At 43.6% G+C, this 14,581-nt stretch overlaps 1 protein-coding gene across 1 annotated transcript; it reads right to left on the bottom strand.

The window, feature by feature from the left end:
- Positions 1 to 390: 390 nt before the first annotated feature.
- dhtkd1 (dehydrogenase E1 and transketolase domain containing 1) lies at positions 391 to 14,140 on the bottom strand. The gene is made up of 17 exons (XM_056239198.1): positions 13,870 to 14,140; positions 13,530 to 13,682; positions 8,271 to 8,482; positions 7,932 to 8,126; positions 6,193 to 6,462; positions 5,876 to 6,047; positions 5,445 to 5,643; positions 5,037 to 5,349; positions 4,716 to 4,800; positions 3,847 to 3,986; positions 3,447 to 3,597; positions 2,826 to 2,932; positions 2,573 to 2,737; positions 2,404 to 2,486; positions 1,754 to 1,923; positions 802 to 887; positions 391 to 661 (listed from the first exon to the last, which is right to left on the bottom strand). Exons 1-17 carry the CDS (start codon positions 14,027 to 14,029, stop codon positions 560 to 562), a joined length of 2,763 nt encoding a protein of 920 aa, XP_056095173.1. The 5' UTR covers positions 14,030 to 14,140; the 3' UTR covers positions 391 to 559.
- Positions 14,141 to 14,581: the final 441 nt, after the last annotated feature.

Genomic DNA, 14,581 nt, shown 5'->3' with positions numbered 1-14,581 from the left:
TTATTCTACACAGGTTCTACATTCATCTGGTAATAATCAATTTTCCAAGCAGACCTTGATTCACACGCACACAACATTTAATGAGCCAATGTTTTGATCGTGAGCCACTACCAGTTCACATTACAATTTACATTTCAATGCTACAACGATTATTTGCCTCCACACAGTCTTCTGACTCCGGTTAGTATATTAAATTTAATTTAAAAGTGCTTTGAAAAACTATACACAACAACACTGATGTATACTTTGTCAGTTTTCAACATTTCCTTGATAAAATTACAAACTTCCTGTGCCAACAGAGAGGAAATATCACTTCTAAAATATCAATGATACTTTCAAAAGGTGTAGAAATGATAAACCGATTTGGATGCCGATAGGAAATGTAGTCAACAGATGTTTCCTTATACCCTAGTTATAACCAAGGGATAAATTAGTCAAACTGCAATTTGCCTGTTTAGCGCTCAGGCTACAAACAGAGCTTGGCGTTTGTTGTCAGTGCACCAGTCACAGCTTGTTTGCTGTAATAACAGATGCTCAGCATGTTTATAGTTCTGTGGCTTCAGGAGAAAGACGAGGTCAGGACGGCTTCTTGCTGCTGATGGTGGAGAGTACCAATGCCCACAGCGGGAGCGGGTAATGCAGGTCTGCCCACTAACCTTAACTGAGGGAACAATGGGATCAACATTAATCATCTTGCAATAAATCGGTGTAAATCTGATGAACTTAAGCTACATGCAGCCTAAGAGGCGATCAAGGGATTAGCTAAGAGGCCATCTATTAGCGTGAAGTGGTGAATCTGACCTTGCAGGCTAACTGTTTTTCAAATCTCGGTGATACAAATGACCAGCAGCCCATGTTCTGCGGCTCCTCTTGACTCCAGATGAACTCTGTAATGGAAGAGGAAATAATATGAAAGAAGCTTGCCATGTTTTGTGTATAAATACATTGGGTTCCAATAGAGTTTGATGATTTATGCATTAAGTACACACTACTGCTCAAAAGTTTGGGGTCAGCTAGATTAAAAATAATAATAATTAATACTTTTATTTAGCAAGGATGCATTAAATCGATCAAGAGTGACAGTAAAGACATTTATGATGTTACACAAGATTATTTCAAATAAATGCTGTTCTTTTGAACTTTCAAAGGAAAACAATGTATCAGTTTCCACAAAAAATATAAAGCAGCACAACTGTTTTCAACATGATAATGATAATAAGAAATGTTTCTTGAGCAGCAAATCAGCATATTAGCATGATTTCTGAAGGATCATGTGACACTGAAGACTGAAAATTCAGCTGTGCATCACAGGAATATATTACATTTTAAAATATATTAAAATATAAAACCATTGTTTTAAATTGTAAAAATATTTCACAATATTACTATATTTTTACAGCATTTTTGATCAAATTATGTAAGCCTTGGTGAGCATAAGAGACTTTTCCAAAACGAAATAAAAGAAATATCTTACCAATTAAATCAGATTTAACTATTTAATATATACATGTCATTCAAAAACAAAAAGCAAGTATAATCTTGTATTTATTGTTTCATGGAGCTTTGTGTAGTGCATTCTGGGAATGCAAAAATGAGGCTTCTTAGGAACATCAACATTTTGTAATGGGAACATCTATGATTCCTTAAGAAGGCCAGTCCCGGAGCGATTGCCCCAATACCAAAGAAAAAACAACAACTAATAATTAACACAATGTGATTCATATGAATAAAAGATGCATATGAGCAACCTCACCTTTGGCGTTTGTGTATTTATTTAGTTCCTGTTGTAGGGGTTCCGTGGGGAAAGGACACAGTTCCTCGACCCGGATCAGCGCTGTGTTTTTTAAAGCCTCTGGTAACGTCTCTCTCTGTTTCAGCAGGGCGTAGTAATGTTTACCTGAGCAAAACAGAACACGCTGCACACTGCAGGAAAGGAGCAGAAGATGGATTTTTAATATATATATGAATGTCCATTTTGTTTATGAATAGTCAAAAGTTTTAGGTCAGAAGAAAAAAATACTTTTAGTCAGCAAGGACGCATTAAATTGATCAAAAGTGTGACAGACTATTACATTACAAAATATTTTTATTTCAAATAAATGGTTTTTACTTTCTATTTACCAAAGAATCCTGAAAAAAATGTAAGACTGGAGTAATGATGCTGAAAATTCACCTTTGATCGCAGGAATAAAGTACATTTTAAACCATATTACAGTTATTTTAAATTGTAATATTTTACAATATTACAGTTTTTACTGTAGTTTTAATCAAATAAATACAGTATTACTGAGCAAAAGAGACTTCCTTCATAAACATTTAAAAAATCTAACCGACCCCAAACATTTTGAACGGTACTAAATGTAAATAAACAATGCGTTTAAAAAAGCGATTGAATGAAGATACCTTGCAGGGTTTACAGAAGCATCACCAATGACAGTTTTAAAGGAAGTTCCTGGTCCCATATCAGCCAAGCTTGACACTGCCCCCTAGTGCCAAATAGAGGTGAATATTCTTTAACAAACAACAACAACAACAACAACAACACAGAAAGCAATTCATATCTCTAACGCACCGAAAAGCGCAGCAGAGTTTTAGGTGAAGCCACGATCAATGGTTTCCGGAAGTTTCTAATCATTTGTCTCCTCAAAAGGTGGAAGTACTGAGCTGGTAGGGTTGGATTCACCACTCCCATGTTCACCGTGTCCCCGTCCACACCTTCCTCTTTACTGTCACAGAGCTGCCGGAGGAAGAAAGAGCAGTTATTTAAATTATGCTGGAACATTTAGTCCGTACTACTCCTGTAATTGAGCATGCTTGGACTTTACCTGTAAGAAACGCTCGATTCGGCATGATGAATGCTCCGGTCCGGCTCCATCGTACCCGTGTGGCAGTAAGATGACCAATCCACTCTGCAGGAGCCATTTAGCCTCACCTTAAAAAAAATCAGAAATGCCACAAACCAGGATTTAGGCTCTAAAGATACATATTCAGAGTGTCTGCAGTTTTATTATCAAATTTAAGGCTTTAAGACATTAAAGACCTGCACAAATAAAATGAAATCCATATGGATGGCTACAGCAATGTCTCTAGTAACATCCAAACCATAACATGACTGTAAAGACGACAATTTAAACAACTTTACAGTTCAAACAAGAGATTTTGACAAAAAAGGTTTTATTAAACCTCACATTTTAAGTGTTTAATATTCACATTTAAACATGTTGTGATTGTTTGGTTTCTATCCTCAAATTTAAGACCTCTTGAAAGGATAATTATGCTCTTTTTTTAAAAGTCCAACTTGCTTTAGTGTGTAATGTTGCTGTTTGAGCATGAAAAATGTGAAGTTACAAAGGACAAAGTCACTAAAGGAAGTTATTCTCTATACAGTATCAGCAAGCACTGTTTGTGAACTCCCTGAAACATGCTTTTTTTTTTTTTTTTTTTACCTCCAGAGAGGAAAGTGTCAAATATGATCTGGGCACCGTTGAAGAAATCTCCAAACTGAGCCTCCCAGATGGGCAGCAGTCTAGGTTGAGCAATACTCATTCCATACTCAAAACCCAGAACAGCTTCTTCGGAAAGAGCACTGTTACACACCTGCGAGAGAACACACACACGTCAAACATAATTATGCTTTCAAATGTTTTGGATTATTGAAAGGGCAAACCACCCAACTCAGGAATGAAGAGCAGTTAGCATATTGAGTTAGAAGTACAAAACTAATCCTGTACACGTCTTTAAGTATAATGATAAAAACAAATAATATTAAAAGCGATAAATGATTGAGGTAGGCTTCGTAATTTATAAATAAATACATTTAATTTACTTGTTGTTCAACTGGCTTACCTCTATGTGGGCTTTCTGTTCGGAACTGATGTGATTGAGGGGGATATACATGTCGTTGGTCTCCTGACACACAACCATAGCGTGACGCTGACTGAACGTCCCACGGCCAACATCTTGACCACTGATACGGATATGGAATCCTGCATTAAATAGATAAATATATAGTTTTTAAACATTTTGATGCTAATATACACAGCTTTGGGGTCGATTTTTTAAATATATATATATATTTTTTTATTTTTTATTGAGCAAATTGATAAAGTGTCAGTAAAAATTAAAAAAAAAAATGCTGAAAAGAATCCTGGAAAAAATATTGATAATAATCAGAAATGTTTCTTCAAATCAGCATATTAGAATGATTTCTGAAGGATCATGTGACACTGAAGACTGAAGTAATTCGGGTTTGATCACAGGAATAAATTACATTTTTAAATATATGAAAAATAGACAACAGGTATCTTAACTTGTAATAATTTTTACTTTAAATTTTTTAATCAAATAAATGGTCTTAGCGGGCAGAAGAGAGTCCTTTCAAAAACATAAAAAAATGATGATGAAACTCATTTCTACTGTGTACAAATGTATTAGCTTTTATATTATCATAAAGAAATTATTAAAATATTATTTGGAAAATATTTAGCTTGTATAAACCCGAAGAGAATAAATACTGTTATATGAAGAATATAAATTCAAAATGTATAAAATGTATTACTTTTCAGTGAATATTGTCCAAAATTCTCTTACAAACACTAGTGAACAACCTAAAGGCAACATCAATTAGGAGAAAATCCCTATAAAGACACAATCAAAATTACAAATTATTTTTAAAACGCTTTTACAGCGCAAGGAAGGAGAGATGAACACATTACCCTGGCAGAGCATTGTGCCAAACGCTAGGGCTTCTGCGGTGGACCAGTCCAATTTTATGCCCTCTTCCAGTTTCTGCAGTCGAGCCTGCGACAGATCAAGACGTTCACTCAGACATGTTCAAATCAAAGTTCATGAGTTCTTTACTGACTCTAAAGAGCCGTTCACACAGACTGCCGTGTTATCACTGGAGCTCATCAAAAGCCTGTATAGATCATTGAAGTAGACGTTCCTACTGTTGTAAAATGTATGCATAAAGTTAAACTTTTCTCAACTTTGTTATGTTGCTTATTTACAAAAAGAGTTCAAAGATCAAGCTTTACCTGCACATGTGTCTTTCTCAGGTGACTGTGCACTTGAATCTCCTCAGGTATGTCCACTGATTTGGCACCTACGAACTGCAGCAGAGGCAGCGCTACACCAGTGTCCCACAACGAGACTCTGTTCTGGGGCTCCACCAGGTCTCCCCAGCGCCCCTGGAGGTTAGTGGGCGGGGGGCTGTAGAGGGTCATGTTGTTCAGCCGGTCATTGAGCATAGCATAGCAGGTGGTCTTGATCTGACCGCGCTCTTCCTCTGTCATCAGGCCCTCCAAGACTAGCTGGTCGGCATATGAATCTGGGATACTTTTTCTCGACCTAAAATGGCAGTGAAAAGGAAAATGAAACCAGTAGAACCTAACATTTTAGCAATAGGCTATTACAAAAAAAAACTACCTGGCAGATGTACCCACCGAATAATTGTATACATCGCGGGGTTCGTGAAAAAGGGCTCGTCCAGCTCATTGTGCCCCCACTGACGGTAACAAAGAAGGTCCACAATAACGTCTTTTCTGAAGCGTCGCTGGTACTCCACGGCCAGCCGGGTCGCTCTGAGGACATCCTCGGCATCATCGCCATTCACATGGATTATAGCACAATTCACCATTTTACCTAAACGGCACCAAGTGGAATTGTAAAAGTATTGTTAGATAATGAAAGGTTTAATGGCGTCTGTAGGCAGAACAGGGTAGTTTATCAAAACTAAAACATTTTTTTTTAAAAATCAGTAATGAACTACACTTTGTAAATAATCTACCCAGCACTAGTCATACATGTAAATCTGGTTTGGTCTGTATTTATAAGGATTTCTATATTTTCCAAACTGACATTTACAACTACATACCAACATCACTGCAGTACAGAGATGATCGCCCCCTCTCAGAGGGAGTGGTGTAGCCCACTTGATTGTTCACGATGAGGTGGATGCTTCCACCTACTCTAAAATGGGGGAGATTTGACAGGGTGAAGGTCTCCGGTACTATGCCTTGGCCTGAAAACGAAGCATCTCCATGAACCTGTTAAGAACAGATAAGGAGCTATTAGATTATAACATACACAACTACCATGTATTAGTATACCGGTAGTTTATGTTTTAGATAGTGAACTTTACTCAAATAAAATGACATCCTAAATTTAGGATGAAACATCTTTTCTCAGGACCTGCAGGCAGATGACTTTGTCTCCTGGCCGAGAATGAGGGTCAGTGGAGTAATCGCCGTCCTGTTTGACTTGCTGACGGCCACGAGTCTTTCCTTGCGCCACGGGGTTGATGGCCTCCAGGTGAGAGGGGTTGGGCAGCATAGTGACATGGAGAGGTTGTCCCGCCCCAAAGTCCAGCTCCACTGAGGAGGTTAAATGGGACAGGACATCTCCAATAGACGGAGAGTTCTCCGGAAACTCGCTGAGACCCCTCATCTTACGGAACATGAGCTGAGAGCGAGAAAGAATGACGTGTTTGGTTAGTCGAAGCTTAATAATGGCTGCAGGCAATGAAACTATTATATTCCCCCAAAACTTGCCGGGATAAAATAAACTGTCATTGCCCGATGAACAAGTTTATTCAAGTAGAATGAAGAGGTGGAGATTGTGACTCAGAGGAATAGATTTTTAGAGTAAATAATGAGGGACAAATTAAACCAAGATGGCATTATATATACAGTATTCACAAAGAAGAAAAACAAGGAATCAATTCCAAGGTGAAGCTGAGCACACAAAAATTTTAATTCTGTCACAAATTTCTCACCCTCAAAATTTCATTTGTGCATGAACAATCCCTTTAAGACTCATCACTTGCAACAAATTATCAAATAACAAAACACAGGCATGTACAAGTCTGAGATAACTAACGGAAATATTTCAATTTTGCATTTTTAAATTTGATCCAAAATGTTCCCTTTGCAAATGTATAATATCAGATTTTTTTTACATGAACTATCTTAGTATTTGATATGTGCCAAAATGAGTGATTTGTAACTTAAAGTATAACTTTGCCGATCTTCAACCCGCTTAGTATTGTTACGATGTCAGAAGTACAGGAACAACGTTTACTCAAACGTCGTATTAACTGGGCCGAGAAACTCACGTATATGAATTTCACTGAAATTCATATAGTATTTTGTCTACTCTTTAAACAGCATTATGGTAAAAATGGAACACTATGGCTGGCAACAGCTTTCACACTTGTAGGCGACGGCATTTAGCTTTGGCGGAACTGACAGAATAGCAGTTTCTTTCATTTTTTTCCTTTCTGTTTGGCCTAAAACACTGTGTTCGTGGTCATCCAGTTTGAAATGTTGACTACAAATACAGAAGTATTTACAATTCTCTGCAGCCTTTAGCCACTGCCTACAATGCGCTGGATCTTCACTGGAAAAACGTAACTCACTCCCGCTAAACGTTAACTCTTTGAATTCTTATATTGTTCCAATTGTTCTTATATTGGTGCAAGTCCACACCATTATAACTAAAAGTTTGCTAAGGAGTATTTCCTACTAAAGCAAGGCGGTATTTGACTCTGGTCAAGCATACCTATAGCAGACTCTTGGGATTGGCCTTGGACGGCATACATTGTTGTACATGTTATTCCTTTTTCTTTATTATTCCTTTTATGTCTTTTTTTATGTCTTAAGTAAAGTACCTTGAAAAGCAACCTTTGAAGGAGCTATATAAAAACAAATATTATGATTTACTCATTTTCAGCACAGCTTTTTTTGCATGAAATTTTTCAATATCCTTAAACTGTTAATTTCCAGGTTTAAATTAAAACAAGAATCCCAAATTTTCAATGTGGTCTCATTGTGTGGATCCCACTGTACAGTCAGTATACGTTGCAGAATCCTGTCTAGACATGTTTTAAACTGAACATATATAACTATATAAATTGTGAATTATGAATTAACCTCCGGGGGGAACTGCAGTAGTCCGGTGAGCAGGTTGAGACGTCCACGGTGAGGCATTCCCATGATCACGTCTGTCACTCCGCTGTACGCCGCAGAGCGGAATAGCTCGTAGAAAAAGCCCATCATGCTCTCTGCTCCCTCACCTCCATATCGTTTCACAGTGGCAAACTTAGTGGCTAAAAAGTGGTCAAATTCCTTTGAAAAGAGAACAGAGGAGATGTAGAATTGCTGATACCACTGAAATCAAGTAGGCTATGCAATGATTGATAGGCTATCAAGATGTAACAGATGTCATGGGGCATGCAAAGTACAATAAAAGTGAGTAAATGGTTGTCTTACCTGTGATTCAAGCATTAGTTTAGCCAGCTGTCTCCTCTCCTCCGGCGAAAACACCTCTTTCTTGAGCTCTTCAAAACGGTCAGCGAACCATTCTCTTTCCTGTAAGCTCTGGAGCTGAGCGGTTTCCACTGAGATTCCCCCACAGTACGCTCTCTCCAGGTAGGCCATGACCTCTTCAGCCGTCGCCTCGGCTTTCCCAAAATGCCGCAATCCTGGAATTTTTATAAGAAATAAAAAAATACAACAACAAATAATGAAAAATTATTATAATATTTTAAGTAAAAAATACTGTAATCCCATTTTTTTAAATTAAAGGATATGTGGAAATTATTTATTTTGAATAGGCCATATATGATGTTTTCTGTATAAAAACCTTTCACAGAGCTTAAAGGGTTAGTAAACCCACAAATGAAAATTTGGAAAAACCCGCTCAATTCGTATGGATTAGTTTTACATCTCTTTATTAACTGTTTGAAGCGTCAAAGTGGTAGTTGCATAGCTGTCAATGGAGGGACAGAATTGAAATCTTTCAGTTCTCTTACGAGAGGTTCTCTCGTATTGCGTAAGCTAGCTTACGCTGCGGGAAAGATTCATCTTTGCTGAGAGTTTGAAGCCAAAAAATTATTTCATAATTTGTATCCATTGACAACGCAGTTCCTCTGCGGCAGACCTAGAGCAGGCTAGCTAGCAGCTCATTGGTTCGCTCAGAGAGAACTGCTTAAGCCTATGGGAGAGCGGGGCTGAACCCGCTTCCAATGAGAGGCGCCCGCGCGCTCATTGCATCATAGCCCGCCAGAATGGGCGTGGCTATGGTGTATATAACAGTCTCTCCCAGGCTTATATGTTGATTCATTTCATCTTCAGCAAGCTGTACGCTTCTGCTGTCCTGAGAAAAGCCGTCGCCGTCGAGAAGGCATCACTCTAGCGAGCTCCCGGACCCTGAAGAAGCCGGCCGTCTTCGCCACCTTCAGCCGCCCTGCAAGCTAGCGCCATCCGACGACTGTATCCTTCTTCTTTTCTCTATATCTAAAAGAGCCGAGCGTATTTTTAAAGATGTCTCGTTTTTCCTGCGGCTCTTGCCGCGCTCCTCTCGAGGACGGAGACCGCCATGTCATCTGCGCTCTCTGCCTGGGACTCGAGCACGCAGAACTCGCCCTCGCGGATGGAGGATGCGACTTCTGTGAGAGCCTGCCGTTGTCGTCCCTGCGGGCACGTCTTCTGGCAGCAAAATCCGCTCCCGCGCCGCCTCCCTCTTCGCCGCGTAAGAAGAAACGCCACTCCCAGAGGCCGCCGGAGCCCCCTGCGGAACCATGCGGGCCGCCGCCGCCGCTTCCCGCTCTCCCTCCCCGCCCCTGCCGGACATACAGTTGCCGCCGAGTGGCCGCTCTGTCGCTTCCGATGACGCCGCGGAGGAGAAGGATTCCTGTTCACTGCTCGCGTCAGACAGTGAGGAATGGTCATCTCTCGGATCCACGAGAGAGTCGGCTGCTGTCACGGGAATCGTCGATCGCTTTTCCGAGGTCCAGAAAGCCACTCAGGCCATGAATTTGTTTCTGCCCCGCCGCGCTAGCTCCTCCGCAGGCCGCTCTCACGAGCCTCCTGCCAGAGCTCCACCACAGCGCCCCCCTCCGCAGACTCAAACAGCCCAGCGCAGACAGGGCGGCCGCCCTCGCTCTCGCTCTGACAGCCGCCGCAGACCGCCGCCCCCACGGGGCCCGCGACCCAAGATCACGCTGAAGCCTGATCATCAGAAGTCTGCCTAGCAAAGTTAAGAAAACGACGGTGCTCTCCCGCTGCGGCCGGACCGCCGTCAAAGCTTCGCCCTCTGTCAGTCCCCGTTGTTTCGCCGACTGCTGTAGTGTTGACCGCCACAAACAAGCCGGTGTCCCAGCCCGCTTGCGAGCGACAAAAAGCCGTTTTTACGGCTACCCAGAGAAATCTCAAAAAGAGAAAATTTGCCAGTTGTGTAGAAAATGTGCCCACAATCATGTGCTCACCCTTACACACAAGCATAACATATCCCGTGTCTCTCTCAGAGCCCCATCACATGAAACGGGCAGAGCCCGCTCTAATATCAGAGAACATAAACACGCCCACGAGCTCGTGCGCGTGTCCCCTCTCTGCTCGCTCTCTTTCACGGCCCATAGACTCCTCTCTGAGTGCAAATCCCGTTGCCACACACATTCAAAGCGCGCCCACACACTGTGTCCAGCCCGCTATGTGCAGCAATCAGGGCGATATAGCCATTCGGCCACTAGCCGCATGCTCCAAAGCGTGGGAAGCCATTCCAGGCATTTCCCCGTGGGTGCTAAGCATTATAAAGAACGGCTATCTGCTACAGTTTCGCCGCCGCCCGCCTCTTGCGCGCGCGCGGCTCGAATCTACTGTCAGCCCGCTGGCCGCCGGCACGCTCCGCTCAGAAATTGCGACGCTGTTGCAAAAGGGCGCCATAGAGAGAGTCCCACCATCTATGACCGAGTCGGGGTTTTACGGCCGTTATTTTCTGGTTCCCAAGAAAGACGGCGGCCTCAGACCGATTCTAGATCTCAGGTCTTTGAACAAAATGCTCATGAAGAGACCGTTCAAGATGCTCACCACCAGGAAACTCCTCGCGCAGGTGCGCCAGGGGGACTGGTTCATCTCTCTAGACCTGAAAGACGCCTATTTTCAGATCCAGATAAATCCCCGTCACAGGCCATTCTTACGTTTCGCCTTCGAGGGTCATGTTTATCAATACGCCGTTCTCCCGTTCGGCTTATCCCTGGCGCCCCGTACATTCACGAAGTGCATGGATACGGCGCTCGCCCCCCTGCGGAGCCAGGGGCTGCGCATATTGAATTATCTGGACGACTGGCTGATTTTGGCCCAATCACAGACGGAGCTTCTGTCGCACCGCGCAGTTCTCCTCGACCATCTGAAAACGCTGTGCCTCTCTGTCAACTGGACAAAGAGCTCCCTTCAACCCAGTCAATCGATTTCCTTTCTAGGAATAGATTTGAACTCGGTCACGATGACGGCTCGCCTGTCTACACAGCGCGCGCGCAGTGTGCAGCGACTGGCCGCCTCGTTTCAGATGGGCACCCGCACACCTCTGAAAACTTTTCAGAGGATGCTGGGTTACATGGCCTCAGCCTCCGCTGTGCTTCAGCTGGGCCTTCTGCACATGCGCCCGCTTCAGCTTTGGTTAAACAGCGGTGTACCCCACCGCGCGTGGAACACGGGCCGCCAGCTGATCAGAGTTACGCAGACATGTCTCAGGGACACACGCCACTCGGTGCTCCTCATAGCCCCGCGTTGGGAGAGTCAGAATTGGGTTCCGGAGCTCACTCAGCTGTCACAGACAGCCCCGTGGCCCATCCCAGTCAGAGCAGATCTCCTCTCTCAAGCTTGTGGCACGATCTGGCACCCCCATCCACGGGGCTGGGCGCTACATGCATGGGTGATCAACGACTATTCGTCGATTTGCCAGAGGGAGTAAGAAACACTATCATACAGGCTAGAGCACCTTCCACGAGAAGGCTCTATGCGTCTAAATGGTCTGTGTTCTCGAAATGGTGCACCGACAAACATCTGGACCCACGGTCATGCGAGGTGCCGTCTTTGCTTGTTTTCCTTCAAGAGATGCTGGACAAGGGCAGGTCCCCCTCCACTCTCAAGGTTTACGTGGCAGCCATCGCGGCGTTCTCTGAACCCCGACGCGCTCAGTCCCTGGGCAAAGACGAGTTAGTCATCCGCTTCCTCAGGGGAGCTAAGAGGATGAACCCTCCGCGCCCCCCTTCGGTTCCTATCTGGGATCTTTCTATAGTTCTCGAAGCTATGAAAGCACCCCCGTTCGAACCGCTCGAGTCTGTGGACCTAAAATACCTCTCGCTCAAAACCGTTTTTCTGACGGCTCTGTCCTCAGTAAAACGCGTGGGGGATCTTCACGCGCTCTCATCCAGCGCCGCGTGTCTTGAGTTTGGACCGAATGATTCTGTTGTCATTCTCAAACCTAGACATGGCTATGTCCCGAAGGCGATTGGTACCCCGTTCAGGGCTCAGATTATTTCCCTATCGGCTCTGCCTTCATCCGATAGTGAGCGCGACGCCAATCTCCTCTGCCCGGTGCGGGCTCTGAGATTGTACACTACGCGCGCTGCCGCGTTCAGACGCGCTGAGCAGCTTTTCGTGTCGTTTGGGGGGCGCACCAAAGGTCTGGCCGCCTCTAAACAGACACTGTCTAGATAGATAGTAGACGCTATCGCCTCTGCTTACGCATCTAAATGCCTGCCCTGCCCTCTGGGCATCAGGGCGCACTCCACTAGAGGCATGGCCTCATCGTGGGCATGGTCCTGTGGAATTTCCATTCATGACATTTGTGTGGCCGCGGGATGGGCCTCCCCGTCCACTTTTGTCAGATTTTACAACTTGGAAGTTCCCGCCTTGCAGGCAAAATTACTAGCTGTCTAACGACCAGCTCCCTAAGAAGCTGCATTACTGGGAGTCCCTCACACAACCGGTTCGCCCCTTGTGCTCTCCTTAAATGCTTATGTATATACTTCATGTGCCCGCTCTGCCGGCCTCATACTACATTCACTCCACGTTAAAAATCCCCCGGTATCACCCTGGGATTCATGAGTGGATTCATAGCGCGCACGGCGTTGACCAGGTGTTCCCGCAGCGTAAGCTAGCTTACGCAATACGAGAGAACCTCTCGTAAGAGAACGAATCGGTTACCTAACGTAACCTCGGTTCTCTCTAGAAGAGGGGACGAGGATTCCACACGGCCCAGATGTGGGCCGGATCTGGGTCGACACTGTTGCTGTCTGGGATTGGAAGCGGGTTCAGCCCCGCTCTCCCATAGGCTTAAGCAGTTCTCTCTGAGCGAACCAATGAGCTGCTAGCTAGCCTGCTCTAGGTCTGCCGCAGAGGAACTGCGTTGTCAATGGATACAAATTATGAAATAATTTTTTGGCTTCAAACTCTCAGCAAAGATGAATCTTTCCCGCAGCGTAAGCTAGCTTACGCAATACTCGTTCCCTCTTCTAGAGAGAACCGAGGTTACGTTAGGTAACCGATTCGATTTCAACCAAAAAATCTTAATTTCTTTTTCCGACGATGAACGAAATTACGGGTTTGGAATGACATGAGGGTGATGACAGAGTTTTCATTTCTGGGTGAACTATCCCTTTAACGGAGGTTGAACCCGGAACAATCCTATAATAAGACGCAAGTAGATTGAGATCAATTTCAAAACACAGGAAACAACCAGAAACTAACCAGTAGTGTTGAGGACTCCATGAACAGCTCCATTCAGCAGGCTGATCTCCGGCACGCTGTCCAGCACAGGAGTTTGGGGAAGTAACGGGTTAATTTTAGCTACTTTGTGCCCATGTGCTCGATAGGCCTCCACCAATCTTGCCAGTCCGTGATCTGTTTACATAAGACAGCCATTTAATAAATCAATATGCTCCATACATTAAAGTATTGCAGATCTTACTATACATCTCTAATCTTTCTGTAGGTTTACGTATGCAACGTTAAGAAGACGTAAGCTGCTGCCAAAGCTGAAAGCATAACCATAAACAGACATCAACTGCAGTTTACAATCTGTAAACACCTTGGTTAAGCGCTGAGATCTGCGGAAACCCATCGTCTCTCTCCGGAGACTCTCTCGGTCTGAAACCGTACACTCCCCGCTGAGTGTGGTATAAACTCGCTAGAAACGGCCGCCTGGCACCGAAAGAACGGTGTAAAAGTCGATGGAGGTGTATAAGCATTATACCCGCTGAAATGGTAGAAATAAAATAAAATAAAATAGACAACGTTAACGGACGATACAAAGTTCCCCCAATGAGCCACGCATCCTAGAGCGCGGCGGCCATAAGAACCGATAGCGGTGTCCAATTCGTGAATGAATCATTTTTGAGAGTCGAATCTTCGCAATGAATCAGTCTAGTCTGAACGACTCGTTCGCGAAACGGATTGAATCTGTCAGAGCGGTTCTCGAGTCACCAACAACAAAGTAGCGTTTACATGCTCTCTCAGACTTTATTAGGCTACGTTTTAATAACGAAAAGTCTGAATGTAAGTCACGAAAAAGGGCCCACATTGTTATTTTTATCGGGTAAAGCTCACGGTTAACGCAAATCACGATCGGCAACAGGATTTTTGTGTAAATCGTGCGGGCACGTCGACTTAAAAACCTGTCAAAAGTAAACCTTATTTATTTCAAATATCATGTAAACCAGATTTTTATAGCTTTGATTAATTGGTAGAATTAGCTTTTTTTTATTGTTATATTAGCAGCATAGGCCTATATAGGCATCAGG

Source organism: Rhinichthys klamathensis, unplaced genomic scaffold (genome assembly GCF_029890125.1).
Source record: "Rhinichthys klamathensis goyatoka isolate OS25496 unplaced genomic scaffold, OSU_Roscu_1.1 h1tg000557l_1, whole genome shotgun sequence".
NCBI classification, from domain to species: Eukaryota; Metazoa; Chordata; class Actinopteri; order Cypriniformes; family Leuciscidae; genus Rhinichthys; species Rhinichthys klamathensis.
The sequence above is the reverse complement of the archived record's forward strand: the minus strand, read 5'-3'. Positions and strand labels throughout refer to the sequence as shown.